This window comes from Pipra filicauda, unplaced genomic scaffold (assembly GCF_003945595.2).
Source record: "Pipra filicauda isolate LSUMZ 115617 unplaced genomic scaffold, ASM394559v2 scaffold218_size1660888_pilon, whole genome shotgun sequence".
NCBI classification, from domain to species: Eukaryota; Metazoa; Chordata; class Aves; order Passeriformes; family Pipridae; genus Pipra; species Pipra filicauda.
Window position 1 is genome coordinate 440,770 of NW_024104330.1, and position 24,337 is coordinate 465,106.

Here is a 24,337-nt window from a genome sequence, read left to right on the forward strand (position 1 = left end):
TGAAAGCCAGTTTTCCAGCTGCTCTAATTTCCCATAATTTAATTTGTGTGCAGTCAAAAGCAACTTGGAGGTTTCCAGCAAGATGATACAACTATGGGCGAGGCTAGACAGAGAGTCTAAAATGTGCTTAATGCATTGCAGTTCCATGCTGTAAAAACATCTCCTAGGGCCAAATACAGACAGCATAATATCCTAGTGAATTGGACCATTAAAGAAAACTGTGAAGGTGCAAAGCTGTAGCATTGCCTTGAAATTAAAGCATTGTCACCTTTGAATTATGGAAACAGTTTAACAAGCATTTAGGAAATCCACTTTTTAAGGCTACAATAAACTCTTCCAGGTTATGCAGTAGAGGATGTGGCTGCACTCTCCTATTTGGTTTTGAATGACTTTCAGCTTGTGTATAGTTTGAAATTGTACCAAGCTGAGAAACCAACAAAATAATAAGGTGGAATAATGGAAGATAAAAATAAACAGTAATCTATGCCTGGAGCGCAGCTTTTTAATTCTCAGTGCAGATTCACAAGTGCAAGAAGAGCTTGTTAAATTGAGTAAACAGGAAAAAAACATAGTATGGACAGATGTAAAAATACAATGATAACTTCTGCACTGAAATAAACGAAACAAGAACTTTGTCTAGTTTAACAGTTTTCAGCTTGGTTTGCATCTGTGATTACAGTGTCACTGCCTAAAATATAATGTAAACAAAACAGAGCAGAAATTAAAAACAAAACAAACAAAAAAATCCTTGAATTATGAAATAGGAACAGTATTTGAAGCCTCACTTTCAAAAGCTGTAAGTGTTATTGGTGCAGAGGTGTGCCTCTGTAAAGACATGCAAAACATGAAGCAAAGTTGCAGACAGCTGTTGCACTGCTTTCTAGTTATAGTGATCTGTGTGCATGTCCAGATTGCAGCTCCATGTCATACATAGGTCCTTAACCATGCCTGAAGTGCAAACTCACAGACTGTTCTCAGTAGGCTTCAGAGTACACAGGGATTGAGCAGTAAGCATGTAATTCCTTGAACTTATTCTGAGAGCAACCCTAGCAGAACTTGTGCAAGTGAATTTGAGAAAACAGAATGATCATTTTTCTAAATTGTACCAGGTTTGAGTTGGAGAAAATGGTATTTGAATAAACCCTAAGACTTGACCTGAAAGGTGATGGTCTTCAGAAGAAATTCTGGGATTATTTTTGAGTGTTTTTCTGATCTATGGAAGCAGGTGTGATGGTCTTACTGCTGTCTTGGAATGGTTCAAGGGTTTCCTGCCCTCCAGCTCTTAGTTACTTCTCCCTCAGTCAGTGGAGGTGCAGGAGGGAGCAGTATTGGCTCTCCCACTCTATCCAAAGCAAACTAAATTTAAAGTCATTTTCAGGCTCATTTGCTGCATGTAAACAGAAGGGCATCCTTTAGAAAGAAGGAACTTTCTCTAACTTTTTTATTGTGATGTGAATGTAATCATTCTTCCAGCAGGTTGTGTGTGACTTCGTGTGCCTTACCTAACCCCTCTGCACCTCATGTTCCTCTTTCTAAAAGAGAAGTACTTATTCTTTCCCTAGGAAATGGGAAGAAGCATAACTGAGATGGCTGAAAACCTCTCTCTTTCTCCTCTTACCCTGTTGCCACCAGCTCTTTTGTTGTGCATCTGTGTTGTGTTGAGCCGCCCGCCCATTTGATCTGAGGTTTGCTTGCTGGTGGCTGTTACTTTCCTTTCACTAGATCAGTGAGACAAACATAGATCTTTTTTGAGAAGCTGAACTGATGGTTACTTTTACTTCAAAGATGAAGCAAAGAGGGAAACTTTGAAGTGACTAGCAAAGCACAGATCTAATCTGTGGAAGTTTTAAGTGTAACAGATCAGGCATGTGTAGATTAGGAAATCTCTGAAATGTAACTCCAGGATTCTTTTCATCTGCTATAACTTTTTTTAACTCCATTCTGAAGTACTTGCTAAATCACAATTAATTTGAGCACAGAAAGAAACTTAATTTGTTTTTTCCTTTTCCCTGTATAAACTGGAGGATGGAAAACAGGTTAGCTTATTTCTAAAAGATCTAAATGCAATTCTTGAATGTCAAAGTTTAGATCTCAGAGGGACAGCTGAGTGCAGCTGTAATGATAACAAGACTGTGAAAATTAATGAAAAATCATAGAGGAAAATATGAGTAAGACCTGTCACATTACCTGTTCAACACACTTGTTAATGAGTGCTTACTGCTAATATATCTGCTGATGTCTTATCCAACCTCATTTCAAACATGTCAATTAATTAAATTTCCAACGCTTTTTGAGAAGACAGTTTTATGCTATGCTATTTTAGTAAGTTTTTCCTAGTAACCCTTTTTTGCTTCTAAATTACTAGATGTTGATGCTTTTGACTTTTCACGTACCCACACAGCACCTTATCGGTGCACAGCCTGGAAAGTACATTAGTGTTAACCACTGAAACACTAGCCTTAGGCTGCTGTTCTTCCTGAGCAGCACTGTAGCCACTATTGTAAGCATTGATTTGCATTGCATTTTCTTAAAATTATGTTAAGAACTCTCAGCAGGGAAGTGCTTCTGACTGTCCACATGGAATTTAGCAAACAGTTTATTCCATCATCTCCTGATTTTATGTCTCACATTATCAACAACTTAGTGTTTGTCTTTTTGGTAGATATTTCAGTTAAGGCAGAGGTTAAACTTCTACCAGCTTCAGTGAGAGGAAAGTTAACTCATCCTCAACTGCTTCTGAAAAATCTACTCTGTTCTTGTCAATATTGCCTCTAGAGAACAAAAGAATAGAGAGAGACTGGCTGATAAGAATCACTACTTTAAGATGTACAAGATGTCTGCTACAAAGTCATTGAATTATATTGTGTTGAAAGCAATATATGTGCAGGATTGTAGAGGGTAAAGTGTTGGCTGTGATTACAACCGCTGGGACAGGCATTACAAGCAATAAATTGTAGTATTTCTTATGACTTTAATCTAACTTTTGTGTATCACACATTGCAACAATGTTTCTTTGAGCTCAAACTCAAAGGATCCACAAGCAGCATCCTGAAGTCAATAAGAACCACAGAATTGCAGATCTATGAGCAAACTTTCTGTCTACCATGACAGAAATGATGAGAAGGTTGTGAGTGAATGTGTGGTTTACTCTGTGTAAACTGTTCTTACAGTTAATGCCAGTTAATTTCTCTCTAACTTGCAGCCATGTCTTGGAACAAACCTCTTTAGTCTCCAGATGGTTGTTGTTACTTGCCTGTCATCTGAATGCCTCCATAATGACAATTCATTAAATCATCTCAGTGTCTTTGCACAGATAGTCCATTTAGGATTTTTATGCACCTATTAGCATTCTGTTGAACTAATCTGTCGGATATTTGTAGCTCAACAAAAAATACTTCGACTGCAATGCCTTGCAGTGGCCACAGAGCTACTGGGCTCATTATGCCAGTGTATTGGGGAGTAACTGGATAGCTCATGCTCTGCAAGAACTCAGGCCAGGTAATCTGGTAAAACCATCTGAATCCTTAAATGCACGGTTTTTAAGATCAGCTTAGAAAAGATCCTATTCAGTGTTATCTAGGATTTCAAAGATGAAGCTTAAATAACAAAATAGAAATCTCTTGCCTCAATCTCGCCTCTTCCTCTGTAACTGTCTGTATGTTTCTGCAAGTGAGATTGAAATCTCCCTCTCATCAGGTGATTAGAAATTACTACCTTGAATTTTTGACCTCTTGATATCTTGTATCCTCCCTAGGCAAGCAGGGTCTTTGATAAAGACGGAATTTACTGGATGTGACTATTAGTAATAGTGTGGGGCACATGCAGGGCTCAGTCCTGTGAATCCTTGTCGAAGAGTTTGCCTTTAACTCCAGGCCAGCTCAAAAACCAGACGTTCAAGTTGTCTTTGCTACCTTGCCTATTGCTATCCCAGAACCAGCTGAGGAAAAGCCTACCTGCTAAGCTGATTGCTCCTAACTGTGATGTTCTCATTATCATGCCAACCCCAATGCTGGTCGTGAGCTAGGTTGTAAGGATGCAGGTTGTGCTTAAGCCTACATTCTACTTTCTCTCACTTACAAAATCCCTTGCTCTGCCAGTAAATGTAATGAAGGAAATGAGAATGGGCTCACCAGCATGGAAAAGCATCAATATTTACAGTTAACTACAGATGCCGAGTCATATGGTGTTCTGTACCATCATCCAAGTAGGACATCACTCAACTTATATGTAGAAAAATCAGAACTGAGTAAAATGAGTGATCTGACTTCCAACTGGGCGGTAAGAACATACTCTCAGTTTTAGCTTTCTGGCAAGAAACTGCTTTCTGCTTGTGGTGAGTTTGTGCAAGATCATCAGCTGCGGTTCTCTACTTCCATTTGTTGTTACGACAGCGTGGGCTGTTCTCTCAGGTACAGATATGTTTGCAAAAGATGACTGTTACCCCCATGAGCCATACTATTATGTCTTTTCTCTCAGGGATAAAGGCAGCTGAAAGGCATCTAATTTTATTCAGATATCTGGCAATAGAAGATGCTGAAGATCTCCTGTGGTTCCCGGGAAGCTTGCAGGTTCTCTCTTGCTCAGCAGGCACCCTAGTGTTTGTTTGAGTTGGTTCAGGGAGAAACATCTCTGTGGGTCACGTTGACCTTTAATGAAGACCTATTGGTCTTCATTACAGAGTAACCATTTTGGAGCCCAGGGTCCTGCTGATACTCTCTTCAATGCAGTAAAGCATTGGATTTCAATTGGGTTTTTGTTCCCGGCTTGTTGAAAGTGTTTGGCTTTTAACTTCCCATTCAATCGTTTTTCATTTAACAGAAGATAAGATCTGGACTGCAGTGCAGCACAACAGCACAGGGCTAACCAGAGTCCAAGGAGCTGACCGGGAGAAGCCGTACACCATGTCCTTCAACTACAGCAGCAGCGCGGAGCAGCTGGAAGCCGTGATAAGCAGTGCAGAGAACTGCGAGCAGGAGGCAGCCTACCACTGCAAAAAGTCACGTCTCCTGAATACCCCGAGTAAGTGCCACGATCCCAAATCTTTCCTTCTTAACTCTTATTGATTACACAGCAGGTACAGGCCACACTGCAAGTGAGGAGAAGAAAAAAAAACGACCAACCAAACACAAAATTAATAGTAGCAATATAGAATGGAGTGAAAAACCTTTTAATTTCTTGGATACTTCTGTGCAGTGCTTGTCCTCTGGTGCAAGAGTGTACGAGCTCTGCAGGGGAGTTTCCAGTCCCTAAATTCATGTGTGCACAGACCCTGAAAACTTCTACGATGGAAAGTGCAGCCTAGAATCCACAAAAACTTTATTTAGCTGTTGGAAAAGAGATGTGCTTATTAATTTACTGTTTCTATCTTTATTAAATATAAAAAGTACCCAAATGCTTCCAGACTATTAATGTTATGAAGGGGAGGGGTGTACCCTCTTCTGAGTCCCACAGCCCTGAAAATGATGTTTAAGTACAGTTTGGTAGTACAGTTTCTGGGCCAAAGCTAGCTTTGCCCTTGCGATAGAAGGAATACATATTTTGCCCTGACTTAATGCAGCAGAAAAAAGGAAGCAGAGGATCTGATCTATTTGTGTTTCTCTGCAGTACCAAATTTCCAGTGGCTACTCAGAATGTCTGCCTTCTACTCAGCTCTGTCTTGATGTCAGGATTTTACATTTGCTTATCCAGAGAGATGAATGACATTAAGGGCAGGCTTCCGGCTATCTTCAAAGTCTCCTCTGGTTACTTGTAATGTCTGTATGGTCCTGGTGATTCTTTGATTATTAGCAACTCTTACATTTGTTAGTAGTGTAGAAGACATCCCACGGAAAGCCTGAAGGGGACCTTGCAATGGGATTTCCTATTGTGTTAAAAACACATTGCCTAATGAGTTGTATCAAAAACCCTCCTGGTTTCAAAAACGTTACTATAACACTGAATGCTTATGGATCCAGTAATCAGATGCCTTACAGTCAGTTTATTTTTAAAAGCTGTGAGTTATGTCTTTTGTTATTATCAGTTTTACCAGCCAAGAACTGCTTGTATTGCTAATTTTTTTTTAAAGAATGAAATGTTAATATCAGCATCCAGGGTAGAGCACAAAGAGAAAACAAAATGCAGGCATACTTGCTCATAAAGAGGAGGAATTGATGTCTTACACATGCTTTCAGTGTTCCTGACTTCCGTATCCCACACCACAACTGACATATTATAAAGATAAAATTCCACAGGAATTATTTCTGAAATGTTTTTTTAAGGATGACCACCACAGTATTAGAGCAGGTCTGCATGTGTTTTGATTTTTACACATTCTGTGAGGTATTTGGTCATGTGTTGCACGAACATACACTCTGAGTGTGTTTTGAGACACCCCTTAAAAGTGGGACCTCTCTAAAGCTAGGGACACTTCTTAAGAATCCAAACCTTAGTAAAAAAAAATAATGATAATCTTGTGTAAATTGACAGTATGCAAACTGTCCATCTTCAGGGCTAAAGTTATCAAACAACAGGCAGACTGGCTAAGATGGTTCCTGGCAGGCAGCTTGTTCTCCACTTGTCGAGGACCAAATTTGTGACTCAGATCCTTCAAAGGAGAGGACGTGGGGATGGTGTCCAGCATTCTGACTTGCGCCTTTGCAGTTGGTATAGTGCCACTGTGGTCCTGACAGTTGGCCACACAAGAGTTGCACAACTCATTACTCTTTACAACAACTTCATCTGAGAGATAATAATAATAAAAAATTACAATCCAGTGCTGCACATGTGGCAGACATTGCCATTTTTTCCTCTTTTTTTCTTCCTTTTGTATACATTATAATTACAATTTTTCAAATTTTCATCCTGAAGTTTCTCAGTAGTCTAATGCTTTAAGTTTGGCAAGTTGTGGAACATGCTCAAAAATAAATTGTTTCAGTCCTTGAAATGACAAAATAAGGGTAATTTGTTCTTAGCTGAGTATTAAGTATTTTTAAATGTTAGAAAGGCATTGTTTTCCTCAAAGTCTTAAAAGCTCTATTAATTGATGTTAATTTTAAGGTGAACTGCTAGTATATTATAGAAGAACCTACAGACCCAGGTGTCTTGAAGAGCTCTAAGACCTAAAGAATTTCCGCTCCTAAATTTGAATATGAGCTACAAGTGTGAATAACTTTAGGGTATTTTGCTGGACTCGCTGCAGAAGGTTCTCATCTGTGTTGTTTATGCCCAGAAATGACTGGAGGGAGTTTGATTTGGGGTCAGAGCAACAGAACAAAGATCAAAACTCTTGGGTTTTGTTTCTTGATTTGGCCTAGGCTTTTGGATGCCTGAAGCACCACATTCTCTCTGTGTTGCCATAATGTATAAGTGCAGTTAATAAACCACACTTCAGATCTTCCTTCAGAAGCTGGTATATGATGTACACGTATTGATGACAATATTGCTTTCATAGGCCAGAAAGAAACGTTACCTGACTTAGTCCGGTTTGCTCAATATCACCTCTTACTAATACCTCTGGACTGAGCCCAGTGGTGAATGCTTGATGGAAAGGCATATCCCAGAGGTACACCTGATCTTGACAAAAAGCTATAAAATTTCCCCTTCCTTCAAGAAATCTAATCCGTTTCTAAGCTTCCTTTCATTTGGTTATTTGTTTTTTGTTGTTTTGTTTTTTTTTTTTTCTCGGGGAGATGGAACACATGATTAGGATATTTCTGCTGATAGCACCAACACACCAAATCTTTGTCTTCCAGACCTAAACACTATCATGTTTCACAGAGAAGTGATAAAAAGATTTCTCTTTCCTCTTGCATTGGTAGTGTTACTCTCCAAAAAAGCTGTATGCTGTTACATAGTAATTTTGGCTTTCACAGCTTTGACATGGGGGAAAGGGACAAGCAAGGCACGCAGGACTGCCTCAGAGAGAAACCCAGGAAGGCTTCTGGATTACATAAAGTTGTTCCAGTTTATATCAAGGAATTTGTCTTTCTTCTCTTTATATTCTCTCTTGCCCTGAAGACACAGGCACATCCCCAGTGGGTGTGATTGAGCGTAGTATCCCCATTGAGTTACTTGGATTTACATCTGCAGCGTGTCAGACATGCAATCTGGCAGTTGGCAAAGGAGTTTACTCATCTCCACCTCCTGCTGTCTGGAACAGCCTTATCAGTTCTCACTGTCATAGTACGGTTTAGCTGCAAGCATGCCTTTGAAAGCAAAAATTAAATTGCCCTGAACTGCATTTTTGTACATCTCTGCCATCAGACAGATTTTAAGAAGGTTTGTGAACATCAGAGTAGATGTCTGTTCATCAAAGAAAGAGCTGGCTTTCTTATGGTGCTGGCAAATGAAACTTATATGACCGGTTATTGCAAGTTTCTCGTGACTTTTCCATATCTGTTGGAGAGACACACAACCAGAGCAAATCCGACAGTTGGCATTAATTAGGAAAGTCATCCACACTCTTAGGAAAAGATTGCAGACTTTACCACCACCTTATCCTTAGATGTAGAGACCAAGTCAAGCTAGGAGGAGAGGAGGGGGGTGGGCAGGAAGCTTGGGCTACCTCTAAATGTGCCATCTGTGTTCTGAGACTATGAAAAGAAATGTAGCCCCCTAGGTCTTTCATTTCCTTTCTTTATGGAGCATTTCAGGCAATACCTAGGAAAAGAGTATGTGTGCAAGGGTAGATGCTTGTGTGCCCATGCATGTTTATTAAACTGTTAACATACAAGATGTTTGAAGGTATGAAAACACTTTATTAACTGAGTAAACCCTTGGATCTGACTGAATTTGCTCAGTTTTCAGGAAGCAGTAGAAGTATTCAAATGCTTAACATTTGTGAATCTGCCTCACATCCACCTTATCAAGGACTTAGCACTGACGGCTGTATCAGTGGCAGGATAGCTTGCTTTACAATAGTTGGCTGACAGTCTGTCAAGTTCATAGTACATTTGTGTAGGCAGGGACTGAGAAAAGATCAGTCCTAGAGCAAAATCAAATAAATAGGAATGTTTGTAGGTGGTGGGCTTTTCCTGCCTTCTTCCTTATTTTTCTCTTTCTAGTAGAATAACCACAGCATGTCACCTCAGGCTTAGATTTCAAGCATCCCCCCTAAGCTACTCACCTCTTTCCTGATCTTCCTGCCTATCCCTCTTATGGTCTGTCAAGTCCCACTGTTACATGACTTGAGTCCAGGTTTCCATCTCCTCTTCTCCCCTTTCCCTCCCAGCTAGTCCCATATCTCAGTGTCAAGCTGCACCATGTGCCATCACGAGCTCTGTGACCCCTTATGTCAGGCAGCTGTTAGCCCTCACTGGTGAACCACTGCATTTGCATTTTGTAACTCCCTATTAGAGGGAAAGATGTAGTGCTACCTCACAGCAGGGAACATGTCCTAATTTCTGAATTTAGACTTAAGATTTAATTCTGCTGCTCAGACAGTTCAATGTCTTTCAAGCTCTAGCCCTGTATGTTGCTAGAACTCTGTGCACGCTCCCTCCTTGGTCCCATATGAGACCAGTGATGTCAAAGCTGCTAAGAAATGGGGTCCTTCAGGGTCCTGCCTCCAATAGAGGCTGCTGGCGAGATGCAGCTTAAGGTGAGTACACAAGTCTGGTGTCTTCAGCACATCCCTCAATATGTCCCCATCACCCACCGTTGCTCAATTAAGGCCATTAGAGTTTATGCTATTGCCAATCCCTTTTAGTATCTACTATGGATCTGTTTTTCATAAACTTATCTAATCACATTTTGAACTTTATTATGCTGCCTGCCTCTGCAGCCACCTAAGAAAGCAAGTTCCAAGAGTTCCTCACTTGCTGTTTTACAGAACTACATTTGTGGGGGTTTTAATGTGTTTTTGACTGCTATTTTGCTCAGTACAGTGAGTTCTTGTATTGCAGTATGCAGTGAAACAGAGTTTTGTACTCATCCAGTGCTTTTACAGTGCTCTTACTCTTCTTGGACTTTCACTAGCTCTAGTATTTTTTTTCAACTGAAGTGCCCACAGTTTTTGAGATGTGGTTTGCACCAAGGTTTCATATAATAGGGACACCACTTTTTATAGCAGTGTAAATCTTTATGGAGAAAGGAGTGTGAAACCTGGATTCTGATGAATCATTTTACATAGATGTATCCTGAGGTGATCTCAAATGACCCATAACAAGCAGTCATTTACCAATGGGGTTTTGCTCACTATTATTTTATGCCTTTTAAGTATAATTTCCAATTTATCATTCCAGGGACTTTAAATTGCTATTGCACTACCAGGGGACTATTTGTTCTTGCACAAAATAACTTTAAATTGTTATTGCGTTACTAGAAGACTATTTGTCATAGCACAAAATAACACAGAACAGGGCAGTCCGCCCTCAAAAAGTGGCTCATGTTGAAAGGAGTGGTGGATAGGTGGTAGGTGTAGATTGTATGCACTGATTATTCTTGAGTAAGTAGAATCCCTTTCTTGAGAATGACTGACTTGCCATCTGTGTGTCCATCACCATACCTTGTCTCTCCCCTCCAAAGTGGCAGTGCTGACAGCTTCTCTCACAAGCACTATTTTAGATAACTTGTGCTATATTTAGACACTTTTTGAACAGAGTTCACCATAGCAATGCCACATACTCCCTTATTTGGAGGGAGAGATGCAGAGGCCGTTTTTAAAGATGCTGTTGGTTTTAGTGTGCAGCTGATTATAATGCAGGTGGTCTAAGCAGAATAAAAAACCTGTTTCATGAGGCAGGTAACTTGGCATCCTGCATGCATGCATCTGTGAGTAATGGAAATATCATTATTCCCATTTCTGACCCTTTCTTTCCCTTGCCCTATACAATCTCTCCAGACTGGCAGTGAGGTACAGTATGCTATATCTGCCAGGGAAGGAATAGCAGCTACTTGTACTACTTCTCATGCAGTCCTGTTGTGTTTCTCTGAGAGGGAAATGCAGCCAAGAGGCCAAATGACAGGAAAAATATGGGAAGAAATCCTTGCTCAGTCATACACTGAATGGATTCTAACTTGGTGGAAGGAAACTGTGTTCCCTCTTTGAGCCCCTCTGCAGGTGAGAGCAGGCTTATAATGGTACCTGGAGTGACACGAAAAAGATATGAGTCTCCCAGGATTGCTCCAATGAACACTAGAGCACCATTATCTGTGTTTTCTTTAGACACAATGTGTCAAGTGAGTTTAAAAATGCTTCTCACAGTGGGGACTGATAGAGTAGTGAGGAAGGAGCTTGTATGGGTAACTCCTGTTTGCTTCTATGGAATACATCCTTCATTCTTCTGCTGATGCTGGACATTTCTGTTGCTTTTTGTGGTGGTTTGTTTGGTTTTTTTCCTCCCTTGAATGTTTGGGTTTTTTTGTAAGTCTAAGGACTTACAAAAATACAGTTTTGGAAAAATACTTTTTTTATTTTTTTTTTAATTTTTATTTTATTTTAAAAGACCTTCTATGGTTCATTTACAAAAGAAATTTGTCACTCCAAACTGAATAGATCTACTATGTTTTACTGACATGGAAAAGATCTTTTCCAGTATAAAGGAAGCTTGACTAGGGGTATTAATGAAGGCACATAGGACAGGTAAAGGTAATATAAATGTAGACAACAGATTTTGAGCCTGGATTCTGGAATTCATTGCATGCACTATTATTGGTGGTGGTGCAAGGAAGTCAGTGCTATGAACTGATGCTGCAAGGTGTTTACTTAACCTCTGTAGTTTGGGACTTTTGATCCCAAAAACCTCTGGTTTGGAGTAAAGTTGATAATATCTTTTGCTCAGCCTGTGACACCTGTGAGATAGTGAAGTGCTCCCAGCTGGGCAATGTCAAAACGTTGAGTTCAGGGAATTCTGCAGTCCAAATGACAGTTTGGAAATGGATAGTTTTATGACATGCACATGTATGCCAGAACCAAACATGTCTTAATTATAGCCCTGGCTTGACAAACTCAGTTGTATAAACTATTCATCCACAGAGTTTGAAGAAGAGAAGAATTACAGAATTATTTCAGGCTATTCCAGCCAGCATTTCCTTAATCGTGAGCAGTGATAGTATTTTATTTTTATTTTATTTTTTTTTTTTTAGTTTGCAGGACTCAGCATATTGTTTACAATTAATAAATAATGGTGACTAGAAACAAACAGCTAATCCATGGTTTGTTATATTAATGAGTCATTAGCTATGACAGCAACCTGTCCACTACCCAAGAAAGAAAGCAGGATTGCTGTTTGAGCAGAAAATTGTTCCTTCTCCCTCATTAGAGCCACAGTGGGGAGTGTGTTCTCATCACACTTCCCTTTGTCTGCTTCCTTCAGCTGTCTTACTTTGAGCATCTTGGACTCAGACTGTCTTACTGACATTAAACTAATTTCTCTGTATAATTTGGGTAAGTGCATAGAATCTTCTGATTCTGGAGAATAGCAGAGGTAAGTCATAGAGGTGGAAGAGTTCTCAGCTGACCTCTTCTACTATTATGCCACATGAATGGAGCAATAGTGATTTACATTTCTATTTACATTATTTTTTTTAGGATAGAAAAGCATTTGGGGCTGTAAACTCTCAGTTTTATGATTGTTTTCAGTTCATTTGACCCCTGTTTTAAAGTATGTTCCCAGCAAGGCACTTGCGGGAAATCAGATGGGATGGAACCCCTATGCTTTGATTTTGTTTTAATTGGTCTGACCTATCCAGGAAAAGAGAGGTGTTAATAGGCTATACACAAAATGATCAGTGGCATAACTTATTCATATAGTGCAAATAGGAGAAAAGAAAATGTAAGCACGTGGAAAAAGGAGTCACGTTTTTACTCTGTATAGATTAAGTTAGAGCTCAGATTCATTGCTTGTTAATCTGAAGCCCAGGAATTTTACCCCCATTACAGTGTGAAGATAACCTATGGAAAATGAATTTTCTGTATTTGAAAGTGTGAAGGCAAAGGCAGGAGAAAAGAAACAATGAGAATCAGCTGAAGGCTATATTTTGAGATTAATTCATGCTTGGGATTCAAATAGCAGTGGAATAAAAACTTTCTTAAAGTAAAACATTAAATTACTCTTATATGAACTTTCTGGTGTTAAAGGGAAGCATAAAAATAGCTCTTCTAGGTGTCTGCTAAGGGTAAGCAAGCTTGGAGAAAAAGTCTCCAGACCCTGGGGAAACAAAGGTGGGTAATTCTTCCACTGCCAAGAAGCATGTTTTTTTTGAGAATTGTTTACATGCCCCCAACTTGGACTAATTTGCAGAGGACTAGATTTCACTGAAAGTTGAAAAGTACCTAGAAAGATGTGGTGACCTGAAAGAAAATAACACTTTAAAAACCTTCTTTAGAGAACCTTTTTTGATATCTGCTGGGCCAGAAATTTTGAGAATAAAAAGGAAAAAGCTTTTGAGCCTGTTTTTTTTCCAAGCCCCTTTGATAGGAGGAAGGCTCAGACTGATTTAGCCAAGGGGTATATTCCCACATGAGCTGTCCAGGACTCAAAAGGAACACCAAGAGCCTTCTTTGCACTCAAGAGCAGAATTCAAAAGTCCCAGAAGAAGACTTTTTTTGGGTTTTTTTAACATTAGTGTTTAGAAAGGTTAACCAATTAATCTATGTAGTTTTCCTCTACAGGTAGATTTCTTGGTTAGCAGCAACTGATGCCAATTTGGCCTGAAACTGGTATGGGCCATTAGATTAATTTGAATGCACCACTCTAAAACCACTGGCCAAGTTCATGCTGCCACATAAATAACCTTAAGAAGAGCATTTCCTCCCAGATGAACAACTCTGAAGTCTTGCACTCCAAGTGTGGGATTTATACAGGTACCTCTTGTGCCTTGCCCTTCTGCTACTAGGGGAAGAATGAACTAGCTGGATCATTGTCAGGTCTAGTGTAAGACCAGTAGTTTTACTCTTTTTGGCTTTGAACTAAAGGCTTTTTTTACATTAGCATTTGTTTGCCTCCCATTGTCACTGTGATTTCAAGCTCTCAGATTTTATCCACATGAAGCTACTTTGTTGTGAGGCACAAGTTTAGGGGTTGTTTTTTGGAGAGAAATCTTTATGACTGAAAACTAATGTAACATCAGAGGGTGAGATTCTAGGACAAGTGGTCTTCTTCTGAAGTAGGCTCTGTCTCAGCTCCCTTTGGCTTTTTTCTGGCTCTGAAAAGTCAGTTTGATCCATTTGTTTTGCCACTGTAATATCTGTCGCCAAGTAGGGAAAGGTTCTCCTGCAATGAGAATTTTTCAAGTTCTGTTTTGTGGTCCTGTTTCCCAGAGTCTCCGTGTTCAAAGCAGCAACAGTTTTCTAGGTCACTTTCTTCCCACTGCACACTTGTATTCTGAATTCAGACAAAAAGATTATGTTGCATTTTGTTTACTACCTCTGTGAGGCACGCTAGGGCCACCAGTCAATCTGCAGAACATTAGAAGTACCTACTTAATAGAAGCAGAATTTTATTGAGTGAATAATTACATCCTGTTACTGCTGAAGTAATCACCCTAGATACAACCTATGCCTCCAGAGGGAGGTATGTTCTTCACAAAATGCCACCCTGGACAGTTCATTTTACTTCTGTACAAAGCTCCAGAATCTGTCTGACCATATTGTACTACAGGTTTTCATGTTTTCAGAGGATGAAATTTATGTTCCGTGAAATATGCCATTGCCAAAATTAATAGGTAAATGAACAAAGTGAAACAGACCATTAGAACCACTATAATATCATAGTTACTGGGTTGTGGCACAAAAGCAGAAACCAATGGGTAAACATAACCATATTATAGCGACAGGAGCCATCAATGTGCAGTACACAACTGTGGTTACACAATGGTAGGCAGTCAACCATTATGAAATACGATTTAGCAGCCAGGCCAGTTGCAGGTAATCTTGCTTAGAACAATATTTCCCTTGGCTACTTTCTTTTAGTTGATAAATGTCAACTATTTTCTGCCCGTCCTACTAGAATTTCATTTCAATTTCACAATTTTCATAATCCTTTTTTTTTTTTTATATTACTCTGGACCATGATACTGAGATTTTTTTCTTTGTTCCTGAGGCATGAAGAGATTGTTCCTGAATATTCATGCAAATAGGAATTCAGCCAAAGGCCTTCAGAGTAAGTGTTCACTGTAACACCTTGAAGTCTTTTTGATGCCTTGTCTTTATTTCTACTCTAAAACAATGCTTCATAATTTTAAGTGAACACTCAAACAATGTCTAATCAAGATAAACAATTCATAGACTGAGTTGTGTTTATATAACATGATTAAAAAGCTTTGAATAGCTAACATAATCATAACGTTCTACTAATGGGCAGGGTGAGAAAAGCTACAATAATGAATGATTTGACTAAAAAATTACAAAGCTCAAAGATATGCAGGATCAGTTTCACTGGATTCAATATATTTATAAGGATTTAGGCAAGCAAGATGCTGGATTAACTCCTTGATTATTACATCTTTCATTAAATTCCACTTTAGTCTAAAACAAACTACAAAATACAGGAACGTTTTAAAAATTGAGATATGTAGAGAAGTTAACAAGTTCATCCATAGTTGTTAGTGCAGTATTTGCAATCAGCATCTAAACACTTAAGCACTGATAGATTGAAAAAGACAGTACTCTGTTCTTCAAATAGAGAGGTGTCCCCCACGCTGTTGAGGAGAGGGGGGTGGAGAAGTGTCTTTCAACCTGGTTACTGGAGTGGTGCAATATTAATATAAATTAGAATACCATCTCTGGCCATTTTCTGCAGCCAGGAGAGGGACTGATGCAGGAGCTCCTCCAGATCACTGTGCCACTCAAGGGTTTACTCATGCAGGAGGACTTTGACAGTGACTGACTAAAATAGATTCAGAGCTGCTTTATTCTGCTGAAGTGTTTCAAAGTAGTTGGAGCATAGGAGAGAGTTGGGTGCTCAACTGTTTAGCTTTCTGTCAGAGGTTTTCACTCCATGCATATGCAAAAATTAATCAGTTACTTTGGTATTAACTGAGCAAGATTTTTCGAGGGAATATGTAGCAGGGAATTGAGTCCTAAAAATAGACTGTTACAAGGAAGGCCAAAAGGGTTAAGAGCTAGCCTAAGCAACAGCCAACATTGTTAATTGCATTCTTGGATGGCAGGCAAACCAAGAGTTTCTCTACACAGCAAAATAAAACTCTGTGGAAGTCATATATGTGTAATGCATGTAATTTAACATATCTTTCTACAGCACATAAGTGTTTCCACTGAATAATATGTGAATTTCCAAAACTACTGACACCTGGTAAAATAGTTGTACCTGAGTTTTGACCTGATACTAGTTTTTACTGAGTAGATCTCCTTTACTGTTTTTACCCACAGAAAAAACAAAGCCAACTGAGGTTGCAAATATGCAAGTAAATCTTGAAATTGTAGTCCTCAAAGTCCTGCTTCCATTTATCACGAGAATGCTGTCTTACTGTTACACTGCTACTAAATGTGAGATATTGCTATGATGAGTGTAACCTATGACAAAACAGTGAAAACTTGAATACGTTAAATACAGAATTAGGTGACTAGTTGAGTGATAATATATTGCCTAACCTAATGAAAAGACATTACCTTTGAATAATGGACCAAATCGTAGATTTAATTATCCCAAGGCAAGGTAGTGGGTGCTTCATGCAGACAAGGTCAATTACCTTATCCAGAAGAGCCTGTTTGAAGTGTGTTATGAATAATTCACAGACATAGAAATTAGCTCTGAAAAAATGTCCCAACTATAATGTGGTGAAAGCATTCAATTTCTTTTTTAATGTATTTAAGATAACACCCAAAGGACAATTATGGCTGCTTAACTGTGAGACTCCTTAAATGACAAGGAATGACAATTGTGTGGTCAAATTCACATTACTGAATTATGCAGAAGAAGCATCACCATCATGGTCTCATCCTGTCAGGTCACAAGTAACTGATTTCAAACCTCATATTGTATTTTTAAATGCTAAATGAAATTCGATCAAAGATTGATTAATTTATTAATGTTTCTCAATAGAGAAGACCCAGTTGTTACTGTACTAGCTTTGTTTACTTTCTTTGTTCGGGGCTTTTAGTTCTTTGACATTCTGGTGTGAAAACAAAGGTCCAGAGTGGTCGAATCATTTTTATGATTTTGGAGAGTCTGACAAACCCAAAGACGGAACCACTGGGCTTTCCAATCTTTAATCAGAAGATCAGTCTTCTGCTATGAGCACTAAATTGTGCTGTTTCTAAGACAATATTGTTCCAATCTAGGACTATTTAGCATTAGAGTTAAAACGATGATAGTAGCCATGGTAGCAAAATGCATACTCACTTGACATATGGTGACCTTAGGTGTGAATTAGAAATGCAATAAACCTCTAAGTCTAGGGAATAACATGCACTCTCAGCATATTTTGATTCCACAGGCAAAACAATAACCTTAGCTTTCTCTCTTTGACTTTGCAATAAGTGGTAACGGCCAGGGGAAATCCCTCAGGGGCTGCAGTTTTCTAAGATGCCTGGCAAGAAGATGACTAATTCATCAGGTGCCTCAGTTTAAGTGCTGAAATGTAATAGTGACATTTCATGGCCTTTGAGTTTACTTGCTTTATTTGCTTGAAAGAGAGAGTTCAGCAGAATTTTAGAGGGTGCTATAGAATTGTGTATCTAATGAGGCATACAGCTGGCCTGGGCCTGTTTCCAGTCATGTCAATGTCAAGAATCCCATTTAGTTCAGTAGGAGCAGATCTGGTACCCTAGTACTTTCAAAGGATGGTTTGAATGGAGGAGGATAAAAATTTGCCACAAAGTCCATTTACAAAACAAGCTGCTAAAATATTTGATAAAGTAGGAAACCACTACAAAGAGATAGGAAAGAAAACTTCCATTAAAGCAAACATATTGGAAAATGTAGTTTTCTCTTTGTAGATGGGGTTTTTTTTGTATTCTCCATCATTCATCTTTCCTCCAAGGATCAATTCTCCAAAAAAAGCTCAAGAATTCTCTTTCCTCCCACTTCACTCACTCATTGGCCTCCACCCCAGTGTTTTCTGGGAGGACTTGATAAAGACTAGTCTGAGCCTAAGAGACTTGCTAGCTGATGTTCTTATTTGCATGCATGAATTTGAACAGATGTTTACATAGTAGTGTTAAGTAGGCCAGCTGTTTTGGAATCATGTATTTCATTTAAAGTAAAGCTGTATGGTTCAAACCTTTACTCAACTATGGAAGAGAAAAGAAACCTAAAGACAAAAACATTTCTTCCCCTATTAGGAGGTGGCTTCATTTATGCATGTCAGTTTTCTGTATCTCTGAATTTACAGCGTAATACCAACAACTCTTACCTAAATCTCTGGGCATTTGCACCTTATCTTGACCAGCTGAATGCAGATGGAAGAAAATACAAAGCACAACATCAGCATTGAAAAACGTTTTTTGACTTAGGGAAGAAAAAAAGTACTGAGACAAGAGGAGGGGAGGGAAGTTATCACTTTTCTTTAAAAGAGGTTGCTTATTGCTGATTGTTTCTGCGGTCTGTTCTGTAATGAAGCATACATCAGGGTAATGTTTGCCTTTGCATTTGTTCTGCTCTTCAGATGGGAGAAAAAACATAATCCTTAGGAGTGTATTACAGCCATAAATATGTAACTTGTATTTATAAATTCCTTAATGTAAATCTGAGTAGAAATCTTTCATTATTATGGAGGTGTACATACTCATACAGGCATATGTGTAGAGAAAAAAGGTTGGTGGCAGTGGCTCTCATATATTTTTAAAAGAAGTTTTCCCCTCAGAGGTTCCTATTTTAAATACGAGTCTTGGGTCTGATCATCCATGACTTCATTGCCTGCCCCGCTGGACCTCCATGTCTTGAAAAGAAAGCAGGCAAATGATGTAGAGAGTTATATGGAAGTGATTGAGCCCGTTATTTTTTGTAAAGCTGTTGAAGAACTCTAATGACATGTACTAATGTATACCCTGTCAAAATCCTACGCCAATCTGAAAGAGACTTACCTGCCTCAGTTGTATTGTTTCCACGCAAGCACTACCATCTGGTAGAGATGTCTGCATCTCTCCAAACCAGTAGTTGACAGGATTTGTATACTTGGTTTGAGGAAGGTACACTCAGTTAAGGAGCCTTACTGTTGGAAGGAAACATGATAATGTATGTGATGATCTTGTGGACTTTTGATTCACAGCCTTGATGCAGCCCACAGAAAGATTTGTCTCGTCAGCTGTGATGAAAGGCCTGTGGTAGAGGGTTACATTGTATGCAAAGATCTTGATTCTTACTTCATGAAGCTTGTAGATTATGGATTGGCTCCAATGCTGATTCTTTCTCTCACCATTAAATACAGAAGATACATAGGCCTGTTCTGCTTTTGGAAAGAGAGGAAGGACTAGGACTTCTCATGGTTGCATGGTTCTCGTTCTTCTGCAGCCTCTGCCCATTCCAGTATTGACCGCAGTGGTAAAGCTACAGCTGAGTTCTGCATTCAGCTGTAGGAGCAGAAAACCATCTTCAGCTGAATAATAATCTCTATTAGTGACAGTAGACCTGCTGAGCATAGCTGAGCAGTTCATATTCTATCCAGTACAGTCTGTGCAGGAATGTATATACACACCCATGTTTGTTACAGTTTTATAGAGAGATACACAGCAACCTGAGACCAATTAAATAGCAAAAACTAAATAGAAGATCTAGTTGAAAGATATAAACCTGTTGCTAACAGGCTGAAGAAAAGAGCTGCAAATTGATTAAGCAATTCCACAGAGAAGACAGATTGTTATCATCCTGACCTTTAAGGCTGTTCAGGATATATCAATAGGAGCATCTTCTGAGTACAGTGTTCTATGAATTTTTTCATTTACATTGTCTTGTTTTTCTCTTTATGTGCTGGCTTGGAGCCAGTTCATTTCATGGTCTTGCATATACATATGTTCTGCTACAGCTGCATTTTTCCAAAGTGCCCAATTTCACAGCACTCTAGCCTTCCTTAGGATGACAAATGGTGCCCCTGCTGCTCTGACCAACAAAACTGTAATTGCAGCCCTGAGACACGGACAGCTAACTAATGCCATGCTTTAGTTTGGGTATATCTTTAAGTTAAAATTTGACTGCATTTGTTTATTGTACCCAAATTTCCAATTCCACCGCTTAAGACATTAACTGTTGACAATAATTGGAATATTGAGGAAAGCAGAATTGCTCTGCAGTTGAAAGCAGTGTCAAATCAACATTTATTTATTTAACATTACTCTGTAATGTGTTGTAACACATCAGACTATAAACAAGTTTAATGAGTTGCAGTAATGTTTGTAGCCTCCCAAAGATACTGGAATGTAGTTCAACAAGTTGTTTGTTGTTTGAGGGTTTTTTGACAAAGAACTTAAAACTGGACTTTTTCCACTGCTATGCTGGACTTCGTGATCATAGTAAATGCAACTGAGTGTTTTGCCAACTAACACGTTTTAGGAGCAAAAAAAAATCCAGTTCAACTGGCCCTGTGAGATTTCAATTCAGTAGGGATGTGAAGAAAGAGTAGGAGGAGAGGCTTAGAGCGTGATTTATCTCTGCTTGTCCAAGCTGCCTTTCTGGTTCATAATTAGTGCAAGACTCAGAAATGTGCCTATATTATTCTCTAAACTCTTTTCTAGGTGTTGGTGTCATTTTGTGGTGGTTTACAATGCCTGTCTTGTAGAGAACAGGAAATATATTGTGTACTCTGCACATGGACTTTTACAGGTGTTTAACATTATTTAAATATCTTCCTTTTTTGCCATTAAAAGAACCCAAAACAACAAAATAATAACAAAAAAGCCCTCTGGCTTTTTATCTAGAGCTTCATGGAGCATGATACTGGATTTCTCTCTTACCAAAGATGCTCATTTGACCAAATAATTTTACAGGGAACTTGAGATGTGATCTCATTTTCCAAAGGATTCTGTCCAAAACAGAAACACCATCTCAATAATATCTGAGAGTGCTATTATCAGTTTTAGGAAAATCCTCTAATTTATTTAATTAGGGATTGGGGCTTCAAAGTGATTAGCAATATGTTATTATCTCTTCTAATTTATGTTCTATTAAGACTGTTTTTCTATTTTTATTCCAGTTCAGAAATTCAGCATATTTACTGATGATATTTTCTGATTTCTTTAAGATCAATCTAAGCTATGAAATTCAGTTATTATCAGTCACTTACAGGAACCAGTTAGTAGTTGCACTTCAGAAAGGCGCACTGTGGAAATGACATTGTCCTAACGACTTTCTGGTCAGATTCACTCCGTGTAAATAGATTTTATTCTCTAACTGTCAGCCATGCTGTGTTAACCTGGGAGCTGAAGGACAAGATGTGTTCTCATTGCTTCATGAATCAATATTGCTAATAAAGATTCTCTATACCCAAATCTAGTTTTTATTATTCCTAGAAGCTGCCATTGCAAGTGCAATGGAAACAAAATTAATCTGTCTTTTGTGGAGGGTTGTCAAATCTGAAGACAGTCCATTTCAGTCACTAGTGACTGTATTGGTGAAATGTTAGAAGGGGTGAAAAAGCAATAATAAGGATCCTTTTCTCATTATTAATGCTGATAGTTAAAACTGCATATATAGGAAACAGTTCTGTTGAGTAAGGTAATTCCATTTTTACTCAGACACTTTTCAAAATAAAGAGAGAAGCACTGTTATTAGCATATGTAGTTCCTCCCAAAGGACAGAGCAAAGATTGCTTTCCACAGCATGTTTTTCTGCAACTTATCCAGTCTCCTATTAAATGTCCCAAATGTCCCCATTTTATCTATTTTCTTTTCCTAGTTTATCAAGTTGCATTTTAGCATTGGCAGGATCCAGCAAGCTGTCCATGGCTTCCTGCAAGAATTGGATTCATCCGTATATTAATTCCACTCAACTTTACTCCAGCTTGCTTGTGTTCATAAACAATCAACCTGCTCTTAGTTATGCCCCGACTTTCAGACCACTATTAGGCCAGGCTGCAGCCCTAGGTATTTTGAGCTTTCTTGGTGAAAGGCCCAGGCTGGTAGGCAGGTGAGAGTACCTGAGCCTGGCAGCTGTGCAGAGCTGGGGGCTTTGCTGTACAGCTCCATGTTGTACCACACTGAGTGAATGAGATGCAAAGTGTTGTAGGTAGGGTCCCTCTGTTACTCTTCATCCATGCCCTGTCTCAAGAGCTTGAACCATGACAATGCAGAACTCAAGATGGATCAAATATATAATTAATTTTTCTTTCTTACTGCCTTTGAAAATCAATCCTTCAGGCCTGTATTTCAGTTGCTGCATACCTATGGATGGTACTCTTGCCTGTCTCAGTGACAGCCAGAGTTTGTCTAAGGAATTCTCACATCCTGAACCTGTTTAAGAGGAGGGCTGGACAAAACAGTTTCCAGCCTCAACCATTCTGTCTTCCTGTGAACAGCTTGATACTGAGACTACTCTGATTTTACTGAAACTGGATGCTTTTATACCAGTTGCTGTATCTGGACTTTATTGTTCATGGAAAATAATAGTAAAAGAGGGAGCTACAAAGTGTTTCTTCCTAGAAGTCTTTCCTGGGATAGTTGCTTATAATGTAGTTTTACCATTCTATGAAAGTTGTTTTCTCACTTCAACGTTTCCATGAATAATCGTTGAATACCAGGTTTTCTTGTAGTGAAATGGTTGGTTTATGGTTCGATGCACCATTCACAGTCTTTGATGCTTCAACTATTCCCCTCTGTCCTCCGCAGTCTTATTTCTGTGCTTTGAAATTGCTTTCATCTATGAAAACTTAAATAGCATTTAAGAACAAAAATTGCTGTGATAAACTACTATTCTCACCTCGCAATATTTTATAAGGTGCTTTAGTTCAGTACTCTCTCCTTACCTTGTAGCCCTTTCACATCCATTATAAAATGCTTTAAAAAGTAAGTTCTAAAGAAGAGCGTATGATCTGTCTAAACTCATAAACTCAGTCATCTCTTCCACTCTTTCCTCCATTCCATGTAGGCACCTCAAGCAGTTAGCTCATAAGATAATGTGGACGGGATTCAGTAGGACATTGAGAGAGTGGGCTGTGTTACTAGCTGCATACAGGGTGGCTGTAACTCTCATTCCTATTGTCTTCCTCAGGCCCTAGAGAGTCACTGAATGCTGGTCTGCTGCAGGTGCAGAGAACCCCACAAGAACTGGAATGACATGATCTGGTTTATCTTCTCTTTATTAGCCCATTAATTCAGCACCCGCTACCACTTACTCTCACTATTTTTATACTTATGCAGAAGAACTGATTAAGAATGAAAGACCTTTTCCTGGGCACTGTATTGAGCCACCTCATGAGATGACCTTTCAGTGGAAATGGGTGAGAGGGTACTGGTGAATGAGGATGGGAATGAACACATAGGAGCTGGCTGAACAGTGTCAGGGCAAGAAATGATGGCTTCATCTTATTGCCGTTATTCTTACTGACTATACCTACGACACAGGAAAAAAAGTCCAGACATCTGTTGAGCAGGTCTTGCTCCTCTGGCCCAGGCAGGGTCATGTTGGAGCCCACTGTGGCTTATCCATGTTCATTATTCACTTGCAATTGAATCCCGGGCACTGATGGGTTTCTGGTCCCAGTACAGAGTAAGGATGTGGCAGGACATGCAAGGATGTCATAGACTTGTCTGTCCAAGCAATGCAAGGCTTATTTATCTCAGTTTACCTAGAGGAATTAGGCTAAACAGAGAAAATGGGAAAGGAAAAGGGGAATGAGGAAGAGGAACAGGAGTTGAAAGCAAGAGGGACAGTTTCAAATTGAAGGTGAGCTGGAATGCAGAAAATAGAGGAAATGAGATAATTTTTTAGTTTCATCAGGGTCAGGTATCCAGTTCATCTTCAGCAAAACTGCTGGAGATTCAAAGCTGCTATTTTCTGGTTTTGTCATTTGTCCCTAAAAGCTATAATCTTCTCTCCATTTTTGGTTTGGGTTGTTTGTTTGTTATTGTTGTTTTTCCTAACCTGCATGCCTTCAGCTCTTCGCATCATTTCTGTTGCTGGCTGAAATCCCACTTGCATCTTTCAGGAAACTTGTCACTTGGCCAGAAATTTATTGAGAAAACAACCCAGCCTGAGCTGGCAAAGGAGAATGCAAATACTCATAATATTTTCAGCCTTTTTTGGCCTTCAACAGAGACATTCATGAGGCATAGAATTTTAGTTTGGATGTAGATTTAATCTTCCTCAGCATCTAAAAGTGTTTGGGTTTTAAATCCTTACACCCATCCTCAAATCTGTCTCTCAAAGGATTGATGAAGATTTTGCTTTTACTGAAATGCTGTGTGTGATTGCATAACTCTGTCATTGCAGCTAGCAGTTCTGTTCATTAGCCTCCCTTTAAGTCTAGA

General features: G+C 39.1%; 1 protein-coding gene across 2 annotated transcripts in view; it reads left to right on the forward strand.

Moving 5' to 3' along the window:
* The window catches only part of CNTNAP5 (contactin associated protein family member 5), a 293,699-nt gene that overhangs the window by 201,197 nt on the left and 68,165 nt on the right, over positions 1 to 24,337 (forward strand). For both annotated transcript variants that reach the window (XM_039381219.1, XM_039381218.1), the window contains exon 13: positions 4,819 to 5,019. In XM_039381219.1, coding sequence (XP_039237153.1) covers positions 4,819 to 5,019 — 201 coding nt within the window. The remainder of the gene's footprint in view (positions 1 to 4,818; positions 5,020 to 24,337) is intronic.